This window comes from Marmota flaviventris, chromosome 11 (genome assembly GCF_047511675.1).
Source record: "Marmota flaviventris isolate mMarFla1 chromosome 11, mMarFla1.hap1, whole genome shotgun sequence".
In the NCBI taxonomy this organism is placed as follows: domain Eukaryota; kingdom Metazoa; phylum Chordata; class Mammalia; order Rodentia; family Sciuridae; genus Marmota; species Marmota flaviventris.
In genome coordinates, this window is record NC_092508.1 from 11240709 (window position 1) to 11264387 (window position 23679).

General features: G+C 40.6%; 1 protein-coding gene and 1 non-coding gene across 2 annotated transcripts in view; one reads left to right on the top strand and one right to left on the bottom strand.

Annotated features, from left to right (window-relative positions):
- The window catches only part of Col4a4 (collagen type IV alpha 4 chain), a 118245-nt gene that overhangs the window by 53257 nt on the left and 41309 nt on the right, over positions 1–23679 (top strand). The window contains exons 22-34 of the mRNA XM_027941922.3: positions 2917–2989; positions 3825–3931; positions 5549–5732; positions 7795–7863; positions 9601–9708; positions 10232–10450; positions 12355–12516; positions 14238–14408; positions 14957–15100; positions 16841–16948; positions 18231–18412; positions 19274–19337; positions 22058–22132. Of these exons, the coding sequence (XP_027797723.2) occupies positions 2917–2989; positions 3825–3931; positions 5549–5732; positions 7795–7863; positions 9601–9708; positions 10232–10450; positions 12355–12516; positions 14238–14408; positions 14957–15100; positions 16841–16948; positions 18231–18412; positions 19274–19337; positions 22058–22132 (1666 nt within the window). The remainder of the gene's footprint in view (positions 1–2916; positions 2990–3824; positions 3932–5548; positions 5733–7794; positions 7864–9600; positions 9709–10231; positions 10451–12354; positions 12517–14237; positions 14409–14956; positions 15101–16840; positions 16949–18230; positions 18413–19273; positions 19338–22057; positions 22133–23679) is intronic.
- Positions 6735–6867, bottom strand: LOC114097988 (small nucleolar RNA SNORA66). The gene has a single exon (XR_003583653.2). It is a non-coding gene; the product is annotated as a small nucleolar RNA SNORA66 (small nucleolar RNA).

A 23679-nucleotide genomic window follows, 5' to 3' on the forward strand; every position in this document is an offset into this window, starting at 1 on the left:
TGATGCCCTATTCAGTATGATTCTGACCCTGTGACTTCTCTGCACAAAATCCATTTCACTGTAGTCACAGCCAGGGACAAGGACTGTACTATGAACCACTAGGAGTGGGAAAGAAGGAGAGGCAGATGTGAGGAGAGCAGGAAGGGACCACAGAAACTATCAAGTTTCTCTTCTCTCATGGGCTGGTCCCTGGGCCTGCAGCCACAGACTGGTAGGAAATTAGAAAACAGAAAAGAAAGTTCTTTGCAATTTCCCTGTGATTGAACCAAGTCTTTGTATCTGTTGCCTTAGCCTACAAGTGCTGCCTGGGTTGAGGTTCCCACCAGGATGCTCTCCTGCAAGGCTCTCAGGCCAGGGAACAGGAAGACCAGCTTCCAATCCCATCTCTCACATCTGTGAGCTCTGCAGTCTTCTGGACCTTAGTCATATTATTGATAAAATGGGTATAGCAACACTGTCTTACAATTTGGTTGGTAAATATTCAGTAGAGCCCTGTTTTGAGAGCTCTCAGGTACATGCTAGTGAACAAAAGAGCCAGGGTCACTGTCCCCGAGGAATCTGGGAGCAAACCAGATGTCACAAGTTGTCATGGGCTAAATCTGACCCTTGAGGCATGTGGTTGTGTCCTTGATGTGTTTCTTTAGAATTATTAACATGACATGGATGGCTTTCCTTGAGAAACTGGACACACAGGAAGACAAGGTTAATATATTTCCCCCAGTGCCTGGGTATGTCTGCAGAGATGGCTGTGCCTATCAGGTTCCCACCATGTCACCCACCAGCTTCCCTGGGACAGGCACAACCTCTAGGCATCTGTGACTGAAGTCTCTGATCTAGACTGTGCACATGACAACTTGAATGTGCCCTGCAGAGAGGAACCTCTGCTGCTTTGGAATTTTTCTTGCATTAACATAAATGGTTGTGATTTCAGGTGTTAGAACTGTGAGAAATAGCTCTCAATCCCAAAGCTGCGTTGAAGAAGTTTTGCCCAGGAATCTCTTAGGTTAAACGCCTGTTTCGCTAGTAACTAGATGCCACCAGGGCAAGAAGGTCTTGTCAGCTGCTGAACCCTCAGTACTCAGAGGAATGTCTGCTACTTCATATCTTTCAAAGTGTTCAGTAACATCTTAGTAAATATTTCTTTAAAGATATCTAAAGACAACACTGATACTTTTTTCCAGACTAGCTCTAGTAAGCCTATGATCTGACCTTGTACTGAAAATCCTACATCCATAAGACATTAAAACAAACCCTAGTCCATTCAAAGTCTCCAATGTGCTCAATAATAACCTGCTTGGCCTCCCAGGCTGGGATCATTTCCAGAGCACCAGGGGCTTCTTAGGAAGCACACCCCACATGTTCTCTCCTTGGAGAGATATTGGTGCGATGCTATATGAATAGATTTCTGACTTGACAGTTTGTCCACCCGAAAGACATTCTCTTTATCTGCCTCCACAGAATACTATATACCCACACTTTGGCCTATTGCTGTTATCACTTATGACTTAGTACAAATTAAGATTAAAGTAACACTTAACCCCTATTAGCACTTTATGATTGCTAAGATTCTTTTTCTAATTTACCTATTTAATAAGAAATTTGTCCCACTCTCTGTTTCCATGTCTCACAGACTGAGTTCAGACAGGGTGGTTTGCTGCAGCGATGTTCTCAGGGTGCGGGGTAGGCGGAGTCACAGGTATGGAGCTGTTCTTTCTTTACATTTAAACAGCTCTCAGCCATTTTGCCCATTCGAGTTTTGATGCCTGTCATGTCCACTTTTGGCTTCCCCTTCTCTGTGATTGCTCGGTGCTGCCATGAACCTTATCCTTACTGATACCTTTCCTCCCATTTACAGCTCACAGCTTCTAAATTAGTGGCCAACTAAGAGAAAATGAAGCAGCCTTGAACATGGTTTTAGACTGTATGAAAATAAGACAAAGGAGCAGTGCCCAGGGTGATTTAATTCCCACTAACTAACACACACACACATACTCAGGCACTCCCCCTCCTTCCTGCTTTTTATCCTCCAGGTCACTAGATGCACAAGGTCATGCTACATGTAGCATTTTTACAAGGGCATTGATGTGGCATGTGGCTGCCTACTATACCAAAAAGAGGTTTCCATAATTTTGAGGTGGTTTGGTATTCAGTAATATGTAGCACTTAAAAAGTGGTCTCACATAGGGCAACGTGATGGTCAAAGGTGTTGAGCTCACCCGTCAGACCTGGCTGTTTCCTTGCTGGACAGAGGCAATGTGCAGGCCAAGGCCTGTTTCCCTGCTCCTGCTTCTCAGCTTCCCCAACAGTCAATGTTCCATGACAGACTTCTGCCTTCAGCTTTGTGGCAACGTTTTTGCTTAACTCACCCTCTTTGCTCTCAAGTCTACAGTACATAGCCCCAGGTATTTTTTTTTTTTTATGGACACAATACCTCTTTTTATTTATTTTTACATGGTGCTGAAGATCGAACCCAGTGCCTCACATGTGCTAGGCAAGCGCTGTACCACTGAGCCACAACCCCAGCCCCAAGGTAATTTGTAAAACACTCACAAGAGCTTGCACCATCATGTGGGATTTCCATAGATCTTTCCCCAGCCCCCCCCCCCCCCATGGTGTCTTATGTAACCATCACACATTGCTAAGCTTAGGAAATCAACACTAATGACTATTAGTCTATTGACTCAGGTATGGACCTTATTTAGATTTGATCGCCTTTCACATGTACGTTGAAAGCCTTTTATAAGGGAGGACCACCTTGGGAAGCAAGACTAAGAACGACATGCTAGAATCTTTAACAAGAGATTTAGGATGAAAACAGAGAGAGATTAGATATATATGAATGTTTGTGACTTTTGAATGGGAATAACTTTTGATCCATCACAACGAATCTCATTATTGCTCTTATTTTTCACTAAGGGAAAACCTGGTGCTTCGGGACGCCCTGGTGACAAAGGAGCCAAAGGTGACATGGTTGTATCCAGAGTTAAAGGTGAGTAGGATCAGCCACTTATCCCCCTGACATTTATGAATGACATATGGTCCATGATTTTGCTTTTATTTCCCTTATTTCAGTTCTGTATAATTTAGGACTGTTGAGATTGCCTAAAAAAAAATATTTCCTGCCCTTCATAGAGCGGTGTGAATGTTTAGTTCCAAATCCCCTGTCTTACTTGAAAACATAAATGTTTCTTTAGTCACATACTCAAATCCTCATTGTAGTTGAACTTGGGTTTGAAACAAAACCTCCTTTGAATTGCCTTCTCTTTGCTCCTGCATTATAGTCTCTTGTGTTAGTCCAGAGTGTTTTAATTGTAACCGACACTTAGCATGGAGCAGTTTGGGGAGAGGGTAATTCACTGACTTACCTAAACAACATGTGAAAGGCTAGGTGGCCCACACCTGTGACTCCAGCTGAGGAAAGAGGATAACATATTTGAGGCCAACTTAGGCAATTTATCATGAGCCTGTCTCAAGATAAAAAAATAAAAAGGGCTGAGTACTTAGCTCCGTGGTAAAATGATTTAATTCCCAGTAAATAACACACACACACATACACACAAACGAGGGAGGGAGGAAGGGAGAGAGAGAGAGAGAGAGAGAGAGAGAGAGAGAGAGAGAGAGAGAGATATTCAAATGGTTAGACAATTGTCATTTTCCCCTCTGGCTTTGTCATGGTTTATGTGACTGTCAACAACTGAGACACTCAGGAAACTCTACCAACCCACACAAGGGTCGAGCCATTGTTTTAATCTTTAGTCCAAGCTTTCCTTCTACTTACATCCCTGCTGATAAGAATTTGAATGTCCTTTGGCCTCCGTTTCTAGGGCACAAAGGAGAAAGAGGACCTGATGGGCCCCCAGGGTTTCCAGGAGAGCATGGACAACATGGTCAGGATGGACATGCTGGAGAAAAGGGGGATCCGGGACCCCGGGTATGTGCACTTCTCCTCTTCTCCTGCCATTTATTTTCCCTTTGTAATACAGTCACACACACACACACACACACACACACACACACACACACACACATATCTTTTTACTCCTTTTCCATTTACCAAGATGCAGCTCAATATAGTATCACAGGGACTGGGCTGGGGTGTCGGTAAGAGCAATTTAATGGAGGGCAGTCATCTTCCCAGTTTTGCAGAAATGAAATGGAGGCTTAAGGTATGTCACTCAAGGTTGTCCACCTATCAAGCAGGATAAATAGAAATGAAAATTTCAGTCTGTTTTATATCCAAATGTGCTGGCCACATGTGATGAGAAATCAGAGTGTTATAGTAGGAAGGGCCATGATCTGATTTTACAGGAAACCCCTTCAAACAAATACATGTGGACAAGAGACAGAGCTTGAAAATTGGGTTCAGTGGTGTTTATAGCTTTTATGGCCTTTGGCTGGTATCAAGTACATAAATGATCTCTGTTTTAGGTTTGGTAATTGTTGCTTTATTCACTGTTCCTCTTAAACCATTTGGAAACCAAATGGCAATTGTCCTAATGCACTCATGTAAATGTGGAAAAAGCAATGTATTTACAGATCAAATTGGGAGAGGAATTTCTACAGCATCTACTTTTGTGCAACACACACTGGGGAGAATGGTTCTTCCTAGATTAATTGAAACAATTCAGACCCACAAGATTAATATAGACCACTTTGAGGTCAGGCCACTTAGGACACTGGAAAATAGGACTCTCAACTTGCCAAAGGACAGTGCCAGGTGTCCCTCACAGTTGAGAATCCTTGCAGCTGTTCATTCAGTAGTGGCAAGAAGATGAAATTGCATATGGCGGGTGCAGGAGCAGCCCTGATTTGAGAGCCTCATGCCCCACAGGGTGCCATCTCAACTAGCAGCTTGCAGACATGCCATTTATAGGTGCTACCACTCAGGGAATTATCAACTGTAAAGACTCCCCACAGGTATTTAAGTCCCTCCAGACCAGATGCAAACTTTGCATTCAAGGATCCATTTTACCTTAAGCAATGTTGCCTAGGAATACAGTTGATTATCCGATTGTTATCAGGTTTCCAGAAAAACAGAGCTTGACTGTCAAACAAAGGTCAAATTCTCATGCAGAAGGGGAAAGTATTTGTTCATTCTTTGCCCACAGATACAGAGGGTGATGGAGTGAATTCCTGTACCTTCACATAAGAATGCAGGCAAACAATTTCAAACACATAAGAAATCACTTGATTCATAAGCCCACCACATCCCTTGATTTACTTATTTCTAAATTGTTTGATATTTGATATTAGAGAGCAGTTCTACATAAAATCTTTATTCTGTATTTAAGGTACATCATGCACCTGATTTTGTGTATTTGAGGGATAGCACACACATTCATATCATAAATATGTGTGTAAATATACAAAATATATTTGTAAAATATTTGGAAGAATCAAAGTGAATGATTTTAAATTATACTTGCTACAGAATAACTGTCTCCTGGAATTAATGAACTTTTTACCTGTTTCTATAGACTATAATGACTACTTTGAGTTCATGGACTTTCAAAGATTGGTAATTGATTTATGATATAAACATTCCCAGGGGGATCATGAAGATGCAGCCCCAGGTGGTAAAGGTTTTCCTGGACTACCAGGCTCCCCTGGGAAAGCAGGACCTGTGGGGCCTCCAGGACTGGGATTTCCTGGTCCACCGGGAGAGAGAGGTCCACCAGGAGTTCCAGGCCACCCAGGTCTGAGGGGGCCCTCTGGCTTGAAGGGGCAGAAAGGTAATCTTGAATACTTTTGTGGCAGAATATTAAGTGAAATTGTGAGAGCTATAGTGAGTCTCTGCTGGGCAAAGTGATTATAGGTATGGCTTATTAGATAAATAAAATTCTACCCAGGCACTCTCTGTATCTTGCAGGTAGTCAAGATTGCAATACAATCAATATTTAATGCAAATTCTTAAAATACCTAGTTATCTTTCTTGATTTATTTGTTTGCATACCAAAATTGCTTTTCATTCATTTATCAGTATAAACTCATATAGTTTGACTATATTAAAATTATACATTTATATATATATATATATATATATATATATATACATTATATATATGCATATATATTCAAAGTATCTATTTTTTGTTATCTTTTGAGATAATGCAGTATATTTTAATAAAAGAAACACTAGTATGTCATTTAAAAGAATCATTTTTCATGAAAAACCAGTTGTAAGCATTCTGGGAAGAAAAAAAAGAGGATAATTTTAAATATATTTGACAGTTGTGTGACTTTCACAGAATAAAATGATTTTCAGGGTTATAGCTGAAACTTTTAGGAAGGTGACCAAAAATTTTTATTTAAAATTTCTTTTATAATGTACATATATCTTGGCCTATATTGTTAATTTTGAGATTTTAAAATAAAATAATTATTTGTTGCTTGCTTTGACAATATAGATTAACAAATACCTTTGTATTTGATAAGGTATAAGTTTTTGTACAAGATAAAGATGTAAGTCTAATGACCCCCAAAACTCTAGCATGATTATTTTTAGGCAGGGGTACCAGGGATTGAACTCAGGGGTCCTCAACCACTGAGCTACGTCCCCAGCCCTATTTTGTATTTTATTTAGAGACAGGTCTCATTGAGTTGCTTAACCTCACAGTTGCTGAGGCTGGCTTTGAACTCACAATCCTCCTGTCTCAACCTCCTGAGCCACTGGGATTACAGACTAGGCCATCGTGCCTGGTGCATCATTTTTATTCATCTGATATTTTTTTTCCCACTGCGCTAGCATAGAATGGGTCACCTCAGTAACTTCTGAGACTAATACATTCCTATTCTTGCAATTACTCTATCAAACACTGTTCCCTTAGTTTCTGCCATGTCATGCAGAGCTAGTGACAGATTTTTGTACTCATCTTGTATGTTTTGGATTTGAAATTATATGTAGTAATAAATTGTGAGATATTCCTTTTACAAAAGAGACACCTTCAATTTTAGTAGGATCCTGGAACTCCAAGGCACAGGCTTGAAGTCTTATTCTCCTCACCAATTAAAATGGGGATGATAACAGCTACATTGCTTAGTCATTAAAAGAACCAAAGACAATATATTTAAAGTACCTGACACATGGCAGGCCCTCACTGAATGGTAGCTTTATTGGTGTCTAGTTCAGTCTCTTCATTTGTATAATTCTATATTGTGCAAACAAGTTGCCAACTCTCAACTCTGTTTGGGGGCCTTGTGCTATTTCATGATTTGTTAAAGCTTCTGATTCTGTCATGTTGGATACCAAGGGCCCTGTTAGTACAGATGCCTATGGATCTGTGAGCACATTGGTTTTTTCTAGATTATGGACACATACTTAGAAACAGTGTCTTTCTTATATTCATTATGCTGATAATGTTTCAGACAGCTGAAATTCAGATTTCAGGATAGTTCTCAAAATTTGATATAAAAGCATTTTTTTTTTGGTCCCAGATATTGTACCTTGGGCTGCTCAAACACTGAGCTACATCCCCAGCCTTTTTTGTTTTTGAGACATAGTCTAACTAAATTGCTCAGGGTGCTAAGTTGCTGAGGCTGGCTTTGAACTTGTGATCACCCTGCCTCAGTCACCTGAGCCACTGGGATTACAGGCACACATCACTGAGCCCAGCTTGGATTAATGCAATTTAAGTAATATACTGAATGATACTTGGAAGTGTCATTCAGGTGATCCTTTGAATTCTACATGTGCTACACATAGGGGAACAGGTCTTAAGCAAGTTGTCACTGAGGCTTACCTTGCCTGGGGCTCACCTTGCAGTTATGTAAATGACTCTCTTCTTTTCATTCCAGGTGACACCATCCTTTGTAATGTAACCTATCCTGGGAGGCCCGGCTCTCCAGGTTCTGATGGACCTCCAGGTACTATCTGTGAGGAGTTATTGTCTTATACACTTCCAGAGCAAAAGAACCAGCAAGACAGATAAAGCAATAGCAAATCCTGACATCAAGTTAGAATATTTGTAAAATTATTATAATGTTTTAAGGGCTAATGGGACTAGGGGAAAACAGCCTTTGGAATAATTTATAGCTGGAACCCTAGCCTACTGGCTTGGGCCCACTCTGAATGGGCTTTTCAAATTTTGGTGCACAGAATTTACCTTGATCTAATCACATATCAGCTACAATGTCCTCTGAGAATTTTAAAGCTGTGTCTTCCTTTTCTTCCTGTTTCTGAAGAGGATCACTTGTTTATGGATTGTGATTTTCACTTCATTCAACTTTCCAAGAGGACATGCTTCTGATCAGACATATTCTGAAAAATCCCACATGCTTGTGTTCTTGATTGCACTTTCATGCATCTGCTTCATTTGAATCAATCACTTGTTCTTAGCTGAATTAAACCCAAATCTGTATCAGGGATTTGGCCAAATTCATTTTTATTCTTTAGAGTCTACTTAAATCAACTCATTAAGCACTAGCACAGTTTCTAAAGGTGATTTTTCTTGTCTTACGTCAGTACAAAAAGTAGCTAAAGGTTAAATGATGCCCAACTCTCTCTTGCCCTCTAGAGCCATTTACTTTTATCATGATGATGACAAATCTCAATGAGCTACAAGGACACACATTTATTTTCTTTCTTATGGGTCTGTAGGTTGGTGGGGATTCCACTGATCTAAGATGGAGTCTGTTGGCTTGGTTTCTGGCTCCAGGTTAAGTCCAGTTCTGTACCACACAGCCATAGCAGAGCCCTCATGGGTTTGCAGAAATGCAAAAGGACAGGCCCAGATTCACAGCTTCACTTCATACCTTGTATTGCATAATAGCTGTTAATGTCCCCTTGGCCAAAGCCAATCAAGCCCCACGTCAAAGGGCAGGAGGTAGTACACTCCACCCACCTTAAGGCAGTGGTGAGAGTGTAGAAGTATAATTCTTTATCAGCGGAGTGAATAACTGCTGGGTAACTGACTGAATGAACATTCATTTCCTCTTCTAATGATACCTTGTCATGAATGGATAAGAAACGTTTCATTGCTTTCACCAGGCTTAGCTTCAAGGAAAGTGAACACTCAAACTTCAAGTTGGTAGTTGGCCTTCCTTTGAAGCTCACAATTTGTAGGTTATATTAACTGAGATATCTCCTAGCAGGAAATCACAAACAGTTTAAAGTAAAATCTCAATCCCTTTTGCAGGAATTTGTGCCTATTCTTCACTTATGGATTGATGCAGTAAGATGCAGGGAAATAAATTTGGCCTTTATTGTGGTGCTTTCTCACCAGGTTAGACACTGGCCATTACCTGGCCCTCCTACAAGGAAAGATTAGGCCTGCAGATTTGCGTTTGAGACACGGTAAAGGAGGATACCAAGAATTCATTTCAATGGTGATATTCATACAAAGACTTTCAGGAAGAATCCTTTACAGTACAGTTGCTGAGAAAGTACCTTAACAAAATCACTTTACAAAATACTTATTTGGAGGACATGGTTCATAAAATAATTTTGTAAACCAGGGAAGGCAACATCTTTGCTTCCATAAAATAGAAATACTCTAAAAGAGACATAGACGTAAAGAAACAAACAAACAAACAAAAAAAACCCTCTTTGTTCCCATTTGATTTGTGTTTTTATTGAGCCTGTGTTTTGTTGCTATTGTTTAGGTCCAAAGGGATTTCCAGGTCCTCCGGGGGCTCCTGGACCAAGGTGTCCGGATGGGCAGAAAGGCCAAAGGGGCAAACCAGGAATACCAGAAATACCAGGTCCACCTGGTAAATGAAGTACTTCTCTGCTTTGGGAATGTCTGTTGGGAACTTTTAAATATTTCTAAAAATGGGTGACTTTAAGAAAGTGGTCTAGGGATTCCTCAGTAATGGGGAAATCATTTTTTCTTGATAAATTAGACCCTTACATGTGTTGTGATAATTTGTAGATTATAATAATCTTATAAATGTCAAGGCTCCTTCTACCTGGAAGCATGAGTTATAGGCTATTACTTGTTTATTATGTGGTTGAAACTTCTCAGTCCAGACAGAATGTTTTCCAGAGAAAGAAAGCAATGAGGGAAATGTCATTGGCTTATAGAAAATGCAAAGTTTAATTCATCTCCCTACTAAGGGTGTCAAAACCAAAATTACCTACTAAGTTCTCTAAGGATTACCTTTTAACCTTCTCCTAAGTATTAAGTACTTACTCCTGTAAATTTTAGAAGTGTGTTTTTATCAAATATCAGTCTTCTTATGTGCATGGTGCTATACTTCTACACAACTACTAAATGTTTTTGTTGTTAAATAGGTTTTCGTGGTGACGTGGGTGATCCAGGCTTGGGAGGTGAAAAGGGATCCTCCCTTATTGGGCCGCCGGGCCTTCCTGGGCCACCTGGAGTGAAAGGTCAGAAAGGAATCCCCGGAGATCATGCATTTGGCCCCCCAGGACCCCCTGGAGACAGAGGTCTTTCAGGAGTTCCAGGGATAAAAGGACCCAAAGGCCAACCTGGATGCCCAGGGACAGAAGGTAGGAGGGTTCTAAGGTCTCCAGCTCGGATTTGGACAGGCCCTGAACAACATTTAGACTATCTTGCTTTAGATAGCTAGAATCTAAATGTTTCACCAGCACCTTTCCTCACATGTAGGCATTGATTACATTTCATACAACCTGCACCCCCTCGGATGCCTTGGCATTTTATTGGCTATTTTCAAGTGCAGGACAGCAGAGCATGGCTCGGTCAACTCATTCCCACACAGCAACAATGCATATCTGCCAGTGTTGACAGGGTGGGGGGACATTTGCTGCAGATGAGTGAGCAGGTCAGGCAGTGAAACTCAAGGTGGGAAGATGGTCTGGACATTGGTTCATGGTGTTTTCTGAAATCACTAAGGAATTTTCCAGGATCCGGCGTGGAGTTTGTAGGTTTTTATATATAAAAGTACTCTGGGAGGTATCATTAAAATGATCACCTTCAGGACTCCAGTCTTAAAAATTCTGACCCCTTACATGTGGGTCACAACTTCACTGAGTTGGGTGAGGGTGATCTAAGTGTGGTCTACAGACCAGATGCTGTTCAGGGTCTTTTCCTAATTGTGCCAGCGTTGGTTAGGTATCCACTAGCACAGGTTAGTGTAGTCAGTCCTCTCTATCCACATTCCTCATTCTCAGATTCAGCCAGCCATCAACCAAAAATATTGAGGGGAAAAAAAAAACTGCCCCTGTTCTGAATATGTACAGAACTTTTTTCTTGTCATAATTTCCTAAACAATCCAGTATATCAACTATTGACATAGCCTTTATTATTGTATTAGGTATCCTAAGGAGTCTAGAGGTGATTTGAAGTGTATGGGAGAATTTGTGTACTTATATGCAAATACCAAGCCATCTTAATAACAAGAACTTGAGTAACTGTGGCTTTTGGTGTCTACAGGAAGTCTTGGAACCAATTCCCTGGGGATAACAGGGGAAACTGTATAGGGCAGATGGAGGGGACTGAGGAAATAAGTCCCTGTCTTTTCCCTCAGGGAGCTTACATGGTAGTTTGTAATTCAGAAATACTTACATGCAAAAAAAAAAAAAAAAAAAAAAAAAAACCTGAAAAGCAGTAAGATCCTATAATACCACTTTCTCACTTAAAAACTGTATCCAAGGGAAATGTTCAATAGAAGATGAATGTTATAGAAATGCTCTCATATTATCCATAGTGCAAGAAACATTGGAAACAATGAAGAGAGTTAAGTAAAACACACACATGCACGCACGCACGCTCAAGAAATACTTTTCAATTATTAGCAATGGAAATCATATTTGTAAAGATTACAACAGGCAGAAAACATTTGCAGATTTAATGTGCATTGTTCACAAATTATTTTAATAATCCAATAGCTATGCACTGTCATTACTATTTTTAAATGTAAACAAATGAACCAAAATACAATGAAAACAGAAAAATATATTTTTTTAGGCTCAGGTACGGAATTATGGTGCCTTTCCTTTTCTTTCTGAAGATGACGAACTGTGTTTCCAATATAGAAATTTGACAGTATAAGTGATAAAATCTCTTACAAAATGCAAATTCATACAGTGCAAATTGGGTTTGTAAGTATTATAGAGATTTGGTGTAAAGCTTACTGCAAAGGTAGAGGTTAATTAGAATCAGAAAGAACCATGTGGTTTCTTATTTGCATAGGTAACTGCTTTGCCACTCACATAACCTTATCAAGTAACTCACTTAGCAACGGTTGGTTTTTCCATTCATTTGGAGCTCACTGCATTTATGATAAGAAAAATCCATTTAGAAATTTAGCTCATTTGAGCCCTGAGTCCAGATGAAAAGTTTATTTCCAGTATTGACATGCATGGACAATTTATTACAGGCCATCTCTGTAGTCTGAAGCATTGAATGTCATGGAGGCATTCTATCGTTTCAGGGGTAGCTGGTGTTCCTGGACTCCCAGGTCTGAAAGGTCCCAAAGGCAGAGGAGGAATTTCTGGATTTCCAGGTATCCCAGGGGAGCCTGGTCATTCCTGTGAGAGAGGTGCACCAGGAATCCCAGGCCAACCAGGACTCCCTGGGGCTCCAGGTAGTCCAGGTAAGTGTCAGCAGGTGTTGAGAAAACCTAGGGGGTCTGTGGTTTACCCTACTTAAAATAATAATATCTGTTCTTTTGATCTCTTATGGATCTTGGCAGAAACATGAGTCTCAAATCAAAGACAAAACACTTTATTATTCCTGAGTTTCATGTTGGTTTATGTCATTGCCCCGTGTCAGCCAAGTCCCATGGTACAGTGTGTGGGGGGCTGCATTCACAGTGGGTTGCATTAAATGAGGGAGATGCTGAGCCTAGGAACCACAACTCTGTAGCAGCCTTCCAGCAAGCCTGCTTTATGTCTTGGGGGAGCCATACCATCTGTCACAGTTGCTCTCTGCAAACACAATCTTAAGAAATAGCCCAGGTAAACAGTATCAGGACCTTGCATTCTTGCCATCCCCAGCAAGACATAAAGAGTGCAAGAGACCTATGAAGGACTGTCTCCCAATACAGATGCTAAGGGGCTGCTGTAGGGAAATTAAAGAAAATTTATTTCTTATAGTTCAGAAAACTGGAAAGTTCAAGGACAAGGCACCAGGGGTTTGAGGATCTGTTCCTCAGAGGTGGCAACTTCTGTGCATGCTTGCATGAAGGAGAGCTCCCTCATACCTCTTTTTTTTAAACAAATTTTTTTTTTTTTAAATTTGTAGATGGACATAATACCTTTATTTGTTTATTTATTTTTATGTGGTGGTGAGGATCGAATCCAATCCTTCACACATATGAGGCAAGCACTCACCCCAAACCCCTTATATCTCTTTTACAAGATCACTAATCTTAGTCATGAGGACTCTATCCTCATGACATTCACCTTCTAAAATCCCTACCTTTCAATACTATCCCACTGGCAGTTAAACTTTAATATGGATTTTGGAGAACTCATTCAGACATAACAGGGGCTATTTCTAATATGATACTCATTTCATTATTCAGATTGTTGGTTCTATTATTGCAGCCTATTATTGCTTTTGTCCAAATGCAAGATGTGCCCCCTTGAAAAATCTAAACAAGCTTGAGGCAAAACCTGCCACTACAGCCTTATCTCTAATGCCAGTAATGCTAGATGGTGCTGCTCCGATTTCTACAATTCTCTCACCACAGCCAGCAGCCAACCTGGAGTTCACTTGGCCAGAGCTTCAAGAAGCATCTGAAAAGTTTTCTTCTAGCAATTTTGTTCTAGTAGTTTTTCTCCTTTAAAAGCACATACAAATAAAATTTTGTTTTTAATGCCTAGCCATTTTCAATTAATTTTTTTTTTGTAATCTTCACACATCCCTCCTGGGAAATATTTATTCACATTATCTCCCCTTCTTTTTGTAGCATCCAGAAAAGCATATTCTTAGATGGATCAGAAGTTGCTCCATTGTTTTAGTTAATATTGTTTTGATTTTATTTCATGGGACACAGCTAAATAATTTGGGTGGTGGGTACCGGGGTTTGAACTCATGGGTACTCAACCACTGAGCCACATCCCCAGCTCTATTTTGTATTTTATTTAGAGACAGGGTCTCACTGAGTTGCTTAGTGCCTCACTTTTGCTGAGGCTGGCTTTGAACTCATGATCCTCCTGCCTCAGCCTCCCAAGCTGGTGGGATTACAGGCGTGAGCCAGGGCGCCTGGCCCACAGATACATAATTTAAGCTTCTATGAGTATGGTTTTGCTGTACATGTGTGAAGGCAGCTTTCCATTCAACCCTTGTCTTCACTGTGGTTTGTCTCAGGTGCCCCAGGTTGGAAAGGGCAGCAAGGAGATATGGGGCCTCCTGGGCCAGCTGGAATGAAGGGCCTCCCTGGGCTCCCAGGATTGCCAGGTGCAGGTGGACTCCCAGGACCTCCAGGAATCCCAGGACCCTTTGGGGAAGATGGGCTGCCTGGTCTTCCAGGCCCAAAGGGTAAATAGTGCTTTTCCATGATCTCTCCCCATTTTATAAACTTGAAATCCACTGGCAAGTAAAGCCCTTATGTATGACCATACTCAAGAATTTACTGTTCTGTCAGCTTGACTTTGTCTTTCTCGTAATGATGTCTTCCTTCTTCTTGCCCCTGCATTGTTATTTCCAGTGGCAGAATGTCCTAGTGCAGGAAAATGGGGAAAGGACCCACAAACACTTCAGCTCAGAGGACTGGTCACCAATACAGCCCTTGGTCAGGGTCAATGCATGTCTTCATCCTTATCCCATCCCCTGGTCCTCTTAAAGCACTGTGGGATCAGGACCAAGAATCATCAGGGCCTCCATGTCAGGTCTGGAGGGTAGAAAATAGGACTGGGTGAGGGAGCACAGCTATTAGAGGCAGTAGAGTTGACAACTGTTGTTTACTGTCCCTGCAAACTCAGTTAGGTGTGGAGTTCACATTTCTCCATGGACTGCGAGAGCCCAGACACCAGCACCACACCAGCCTTACAATGCTTTCCTAAAAACCCATGTTCTCATTCCATCAGGACCCCAGGGGCTGCCTGGCTTCGCAGGTTTTCCCGGAGAGAGAGGAAAACCAGGTCCAGAAGGACAACGTGGCAGAAAGGGAGAGACTGGAGCCAAGGGCTGGCCTGGCTTCCCGGGAGAGCAGGGGGCAAGAGGTGTCAAAGGTAAGTGCCCTTAACAACACAGCCAGGCACAATGTTTGTTTCTGGTATTTGATCAGAACTTATAAATATGACCTCTGAAAAATAAAATGGGACCAATCTATGGTTTAGACTCCCCTTCTTTTTAGCTCTGCAGTATATTGTTTCAAAATTTTAAACAAAATTTGTTTTTCTTACCTTTGAACTGTATTGCCTGCAACTATGGTAAATGAATTGCTCTATTATTAGGAAAAAAAAAATAATCAGTGGTTCGTAACACATGGACTTATAGATGATGGGTTTCAGAGAACTTTCTCAGCTGTTGGAAGCCCCTGTCCCCCAACTTCTGTTTCAATTAAACCAGGGATTGGTAGCCTTTTTCTGTAAAGAGCATGACAGATGATATTTCAGGTGAACAGAAGCCAGAGGCAACACACAAACGAAAAATACAATCTTCCAGTGCATTTTTATTTCTGGACACTGAAATTTGAATTTCATATTATTTTCACAAATTTATATATAATTTTCACAAAATATTGTTTTGTGCTTTATGTCCTGCCCCATTCCCCTGCAACCATTTAAAAGTGTAAAAACCATTCCCAGCTCTTGGGTTGTACAAGAACTGGCAGCAGGAGGGATGTGGCCTGTGGGCTGTAGTTTGAAGACCTCTGGACTAGAATGAGCTGATTTTCATCTGCGCCTTGAGTTCAGTTGCCCCCAAGTTTCATTTAAAGAAAGAGTCTCATCACTATGAAAAAGAAAAAAATTAAGCTTTAAGAGCACTGACTCAAATGTCCTGTGCCCCTCCTGGCTCAAAGTTTACTTTTACCGCTCAGTCCTGAGGCTGCATTGGGTAAAGGTAACATTTCCAGTGTCAAGAAGAACTTTTGGCCATTTTTAGAAACAATATTTTGGCCCTTAAAGCTCTATGGGTAAATAGTCTCATATTTCATTTAAATGACCTCTTCTTTTTAGTTGATCCATCCTACTATTTTTCGTTTTATATTACCAACTTGCAAGTTGCTTTCATAGACTCAGGAGTCTAAAAGTCACTCTTTTCTTACCTTAGAAAAGTGATGTTTGCAATGCTCCAATTATTCCAATAGAAATTAAAAAACTGGATGAATGCCAGTGATGTGGTGATAAACAGGCTCTTTGAAATTTTCTTTTTGAAATGTCCAACTTTGCTGACCGAGGTGGTACAAATACTCTGACTGAAACATAAATAATCATCCAAGGCGGATCTGAACTGCAAGGAGCTTAGCAGCCACTGGACAGTGTTGGCAAAGTTTGGCAGGAAGATGTTACTCCTTTTCCTACCTTTTGGAAGTCTCTGGAAAACCACATTAAAACGTGTCTATTCTGTCAATGTAAAGAAAATAACAGAGGGTGTTAATGAAGGGGAAGAGATGGAGCCAGAAATGACAGATGAGCAAATCAGATTTTACAAAAAAAAAACAGGCAGTTTTGTAGATTGGAGTTTTTAAAACCTGTCTGAACTCACTGAAGACTCTGGGACCTATTTGGCTGAACTTAGCAGACATTCTGTGGTCCCCGAGGGCTGGACCAGCAGGGACAGGAATGCGGAAGGCGCAGTCCTTCCTTCAGATGGTCAAAGCTGGTGAAATTGTGCATCCCGTCAACTCTAATGCAGTGGAGTAGGTTTAGTGTTTAATGGTGGCTGGTAACCTGAGGGTGAAGTGAGCAACAGACAAGGTACAGGTGTGGTGTGTGTTTTTTCTCTGGCATTACTGATTTCTACAGGAGCAAGAGGACCTCCTGGAAATGAAGGAGAGATGGCCATCATTTCCAAGAAGGGGAAACCTGGGGAAGCTGGGCCTCCTGGGGACAATGGCTTCCCAGGAGAGAGAGGTAAACAAACATTCAAGGTTTCTTTTTTCCCCCATATTTTTTATTGGTGCATTCTAGTTGTACATAATAGTGGGATTCATTATTACATATGCATGCATGCACACATTATCACTATGTAACGTCCAGTATCATTCCCTAGTATTTCCCCTTTCTCTCCCCTTCCCCTCCCTCTGGTTCCTTTTGTCTACTCTACTGATCTCCTTTTGATTTTCATGAGCTCCCACTCCCCTCATCTTTCTTTTCCTTTTTCCTCTATAGTTTCCACAGGAGAGAAAACCTCAATACGACCCTTGACTTTCTGAATTCGAAATATCTTGCTTAATGTACTGTTAACAAGTTCCACCCATTTTCCTGCAAATGACATAACTTAATTCTTATTGAATAAAACTTCATTGTGTATATATGTCACATTCCATAGTTTGACTATTGTGTTGTGCTTCTATATGTGGGCATGCATGTCATCTTTGCAGATAATTCAAGTGAACTCTTACACTAACATGGAGATCAGGAAAGATAATTTCTTAGATAAAATTACACATTAATGAACTTTGTGATGCTTTTTTTTTTTTTTTTTTGCTTTTCTATCCTAACACTTAACTAAAGCTCTTACATATTTATAGATTTGGATATTCCAAACTAGGATCAACTTGAGATACATATAAATTACTGGAGTCAGGTTTAAAGTACTTCTGTTTGTAGTCGTTGATGTTAAATTGAATAGTATTCAATATCCAGGTCACTTTGGTGTCTCTCAGAGCTCAGTGTGCATACAAATCACCAGAGGATCTTATGAAATTCAGATTCCGACTCCATAGGCCTGAGGCCTCCAGGGATGCTGTCTTTCTAACAAGCACCCCTTTGCCATGATGCTAGTCCTTAGAAAAATTGCATAGAAAGGATTTTGACAACCACATTTGTGTTTTCTAGCAAGTTCAGGCTTAATCTGCATGAAGCCTGGGTTCTTGTCTTGGCTGTCTCTTTGACCAGTTGCCAGGGGAAAATGTTTCAACTTCTCTGCTAAGTTCTTCCTTATGTGCAAAGTGAGTGTATTGGAGCCAATAACCCTGCACACTTTGTCCTTCTTCTGGTAGTCCTGAATCTGTTCCTGGACAGCCTCTTTCACAGTGAGGTCATGGACATCAAAACCATGGAGATGTGGTTTAGAGCAAGTCAGAATTTCCAATGCCTTTGACTTCGTCTTTTAAAAGTAGGACTGAGCCCTTTGGCATAACTATTCTACAAAATTTTAGCCAAAAGGTTTATAATCTTCCATCTTCATCAGGTGATACAGGAAGTCCTGGAATGCAAGGGAGAAGAGGAGAGCCAGGAAGATATGGCCCACCTGGATTCCACAGAGGGGAGCCTGGTCGAAATGGGCAGCATGGGCTTCCTGGACCCCCTGGTCCTCCAGGCTCACCTGGCCTAAGAGGGATCATTGGCTTTCCAGGGTTTCCAGGAGACCAGGTAAGGGGTTACTGCTGCAAGAGAGAGGAAACAATAAAACCTTTCTGCTCTTAGAATCCCATAAGGAGCCCTGATTTGCCAGTGCACTTCATTTCCCTTTCATAGGCTGTCAGAATGAAAGGGATCACAGAAGGAGGCATGGAGTCCTCTGGAAGGCCATGGTATAACATAAATTCCCGACCCATGCTCATGCCTGGTTTCCCTACTATAGATGAGCAAGTCACACACTCCAGGCCAGCTGTAAGCACCTCCTTAGAGACTCGCCACATGGCTGCTGTTCAGCAGGATGAAAGGTCATCCTGAAAAACCACCCAAATTATGATTTCTAATCCTCATCGGATTTTGCTTTAACACATTTGGTATTTATAATCATAAGTAACATACTCATAATCATAAGTAACATAAGTAACACAATGTATAATAAATGTAGTAGCCTGTATTGTACTTCTAGAAAATGTATAACAACTCAGTATCCATCTTTTGGGATCAAATGGAGTTTTAAAGTTTATGGTATAACAGGACTTTTAATTCTATTTTAGTTAATATTGATTTGTTCATTCAAAACCTAAAATTCAAATCTTATGGTACATCTACTGTTCTGTAAGCATGAATAAAGGATGGTATGCTAATTGTTGACATCAATAGCTCTAATTCTGGAGGAGTTTTATCGACTTTTGAAAACTAGACACATGTGATAGTATGCTTGCAATGCACTTCCAATTTTCTTTACCATTGCAAAATACAAAAAAAAAAAAAAAAAAAAAATTGATAGCAGACAATTATAACTGGACCCTGTCATACCTGTGCCACTTGCATTGGAAACCCAAGTAAGGTCTTATTTTTGTTTCATTAAATTGTTAGGGTGAGCTGGGCTATCCAGGCCCCCCTGGATTTTCAGGAATTGATGGAGCAAGAGGACCTAAAGGTATGATTTGGAAACACAGTAGACGCCTGTCAAGCTCATAATCCTGGGTGCTTGCACACTGTGGGTAGTCATCTTTTGCATGATAAATGAAGTATATCAAACAAACTGGAACATCCAAGGGGCTCTCCTTAGAGAGGGTTCTCATTTGTCACTCAGATCCAAGGGTTCTAGACAGGAGGTGTCTGCAGACTCAGCTGAGTGACTTGAACCAGATTCCAAGGTAAAATACTAATGAATGAACCACCTAAGATCTTCTCGAATCTTCTCAGCTGCTCCCACCTCCTCAGTGGGGTCTGAGCAGCAGAAAATGTAGTAACCACAGCACCCCCAAGGGGCAGCTTGGGTGCAAGGAGACCAGCTCCATACCTGTGGGCAGTGTCCCCATTGGTTAGAAGCCCCATGTCCCACAGGAGCCAGTCTTTCTTCTAAGGACTTACTTCATAAGCTCAGCTATTAGGGTTCCATGACTTCCCAAACCAGATATAATTTATAATTGTTTTTACATAAGCCAAGGGTCATCAATTTCTTTTTCCCCCCAAGTAAAGAACCAGATCATAAAAACTATCAACTCTGTGGGACCTGACCTCAGTCACAACTACTGTACTGTACTCTTGTAATATGAAAGCATCTCTAGCCAGTATGTGAACAAGGGGGTATGGTTATATCCCAATAAAAATTTATCTACAAAATAAATAAAGTAGCAGACTGGATTTGGCCTCACAGGTCTCAGTTTATCTTGTGCCAAAACTAATGTTGCCTGGTAAACACAACTGACATTGCACCTTCATCAGGTATTGGGGGAAAGTGAAATTGAAAGTTTAAAAATGGTGGAAAAAATACCCTCAGAAAAAGAGATGTTTCATTTACCCTTTGTTAGGACAAACCAACAAATAAACAAAAATCAGGATATCTTAAATTACAATGTTTGTGTAAAAAGCTTTAACAGTTTCACTATGGGTATATCATCAGTAAGTTAATATATTTCTTTAAATCTATTTTAACATGGTTCATCTTTTAAACCTTAGCCTTAACCTCACTGTGTGAATTCACAGGTCTGACATGCAAATATATATTACTTTAATATACTTTCTAAGTTTTTTATTTTATTTGTTCTTTTTTAGCTATACTTGACAGTAGAATGGATTCTGGCATATCATACATACCTGGAGTAACTTATTCTAATTAGGATCCAATTCTTATGGTTGTATATGATGCTGAGTAATCCTTGTTGTGTGTTCAATACAAGGCTAGGAAAGTTATATTCAATTACTCCTACAGTCCTTTTTATTCCCTTTCCTCCTCCAATACAAATTAAAATAAAAAAAAAAACTTTAAATTTGAAATACTAATCAATGAGCCACCTAAGATCTTCTCAAATCTGATAAGACATGTGAGACTCTTTATAAATGATAATTACTGTAAGAAAACATGAACTGTGCATGCTTATTCAGTGAAAGCAATTTGATCTCTTTTCCAGAAATGATCACAAATAGGGACATTTTAAATTTGATTTTGATGGTGTAAGCCTTCAGCATTCAGAAATCGTTCCTCCTGTGCTCACTGATGAGTGTAGATAGTCCCTTTGTCTCCTTCACAGTACATAGCTACCTCTTCTTACTTCTTTTGTACCTGTGTTAGACCATGTTTGCAAGGAGGTGAAGTGACATGAATCTAAAAAGAAAAAGCTATCTCAGCAACCCACCAACAGGAGACAGTTCTGTCAGACTGGAATGCTCAGGCCCTTAGGCAATGCATGGGGTTTTGCTTTTTTTCCTCCATGGTCTAGTTCTTTAACTTATCTCTCTACCAACTGGTTTCATCACCACCTATTTAGTATCTTTTTTGGGCCTTTCTGGATATGGTTGGATTGTACTCCAGCATGTTCTACATTGAACAATTCATGATAATCCTCTGAGTTTCTGCCCCAGTAGTCCAGGATCCCAAATCCTTAGTTTTTAATTCCAGCTTCTCAAGGAAAGACTGGCTGAGTGTCACACACCAGATCCCAACCCCTTGAGCAATTAACCATGATTAAGAGTGGGGTCAGGTGCAAGCATCATTGCCACAAGGCCTGAGTGGGCTCTCTTAGAAGAGAGCATTAGTGGGCAGGTACTAACTACTTTCCTTATTCTCTCATAACCCCTCCTATTGTCTGGCCCTCCCATCCCACTCCACTTTGAGTCCCTCACTTAAACTGGTTCCCAGCTATGATGTAAGTCTTTGTACCTGGAATTAGACCAGCAGAGATGAATACAGGAGGCACTGTCCACAGTGGCCTTTGGGTGTGCATCTCTTGTGAAGTCTTCAATAAAGCACGCCTTTGTAATATTGTGTTTTATAAGGACACTGAGCTGAGCTTCCTTGTAAGAGAGCTGGAAATGTGATTGCCGCATCCGAAGCAGTGGCGATCTCTGCATTTGTTTCTAAAACAGAATCACAGAATCACACCATGCCCGAGTAATTTCTTAAAAAGAAACCTAAGTTTGAAAATTGGTGGGGGGGGGTGGCTAAGAATTCAAACTTCTCAATATTATGGTTTCTTATGATCATTATGAACTATGAAATCACGCGTCTGTTTTTTGGAAAAAATGTAGTTTTTAAAATAATCTTATCCTGGAAACTTTGAATGTAGTTTATAAAGACAAACATGAAGTTTATTAAGTCACTTGTGTGAAACTAAATTTAATTTTCTTAATGTTCGCGTACTTTATCACTCACAGGAAGCAAAGGTGAGCCTGCCAGCCAGCGTGGCCCACCTGGTCCTAAGGGTGACCTAGGCAGCCCTGGATGTCAAGGTATAGCTGCATGTTTTTCTTATTAAAATAAAAAAAGTACCTTAGTTTGAAAAATAAAACCATTTCTTTTATCCTTCAAGCTGGCAATGATTGTATCAGTATTTTCTTTCCCCTTTGCCCATTAAGATACATAGCAGAAGGATTGTGTGTAATGCTGCCCTGGCACCCCTGGCCTGGTGGACGAAAGGATCACACTCCACGGATTCTGTATTCTATCATGCTCATGTGACCATTGACGTTGACATAACAATACACTCCCCCAGGCATGCCTATATTTTGACAAAAGTCAAAGGTGAATATTGCAAGCAATTAAAATTGGCACCATTTTCAACCTCTGCAGTTTAACAGGGCCACAGGTTCTGCTCACAGACCTCGGTCTCCTACTGAGAACTGCATAAAAGAATGCAAGGGAAGCACACCATTGTGGAGCTATCAGTGAATCTACTACAATTTATGAAAAATCAGTCCAAACCGAACAAATACCAAACCTCATAGCCAACAAGAGCTCTAAACCATTCAAACAATGATACTTTATTATCACTCACAAGTTATGTGGAATCCCTCAGAAGGAAGTGTGATGAACCAGTGAGCCCCTGCCCTCCTTTGAAGACCCTGCCAGCTACAGGAGTGACCTGTAGCAGAGGGGAAGTAGTGCTTTGCATAGCTCCACCTCTTATAAGGAAGGGGAGGAGCATTTGCATTCAAGCCAATAGAATAGAACCCCCAGAGGGGGAATTTGTCTTAGGATATTTTGTTACCTTGCTTTCTACTTATATGTTTACCTTTCAGAAAATGTTGAGTATAAATTTCTACTTCCTTTCTGGATCCTATGGGAGCATACATCAATCTTTAAAATACGCATGCCGTTTGTGAGCATGGTGGCCCATACCTGTTATCCCAGGAACTTGGGAAGCTGAGGTGGGAGGCTGAAGCCAGCCCCGAGAATTTAGCAAGACGCTGTCTCAAAATAAAAACTTTAAAAAAAGGTCTAGGGGTGTAGAGGTTGCTGGGAAAGTGACCCTGGGTTCAATTCCCAGTACCAAAAACAAACAAACAAAAAATGTCCTATTTGATTTAGGAATTCTACTCCTCAGAATTTATCTTAATTCAGCAATCAGAAAAGTTTACAAAGATGCATGCACAGGAACACCCACTTCATGGATAGAAGAAATGTTTATCCACAGATGATTACTCAAATGGCTTTTTTCCAAGAGCATTCAACTGACAGTGGTGAGATTAAAAACCAGGTTTAAGCCAGGCACAACGGTACACACCTGTAATACCAGCAGCTTGGGAGGTTGAGGCAGGAGGATCGTGAGTTCAAAGCCAGCCTCAGCAAAAATGAGGCACTAAGCAACTCAGTGAGACCCTGTTTCTAAATAAAATACAAAATAGGGCTGGGGACATGGCTCAGTGGTTGAGTGCCCCTGAATTCAATCCCCAGTACACACCCCCCCAACAAAAAAGACCAGGTTTGTATTTACATGGGCCCCTTTAAATTAAAATATTTTATATTAATAAATTTGTACATTACTTTAAAGTTCCCC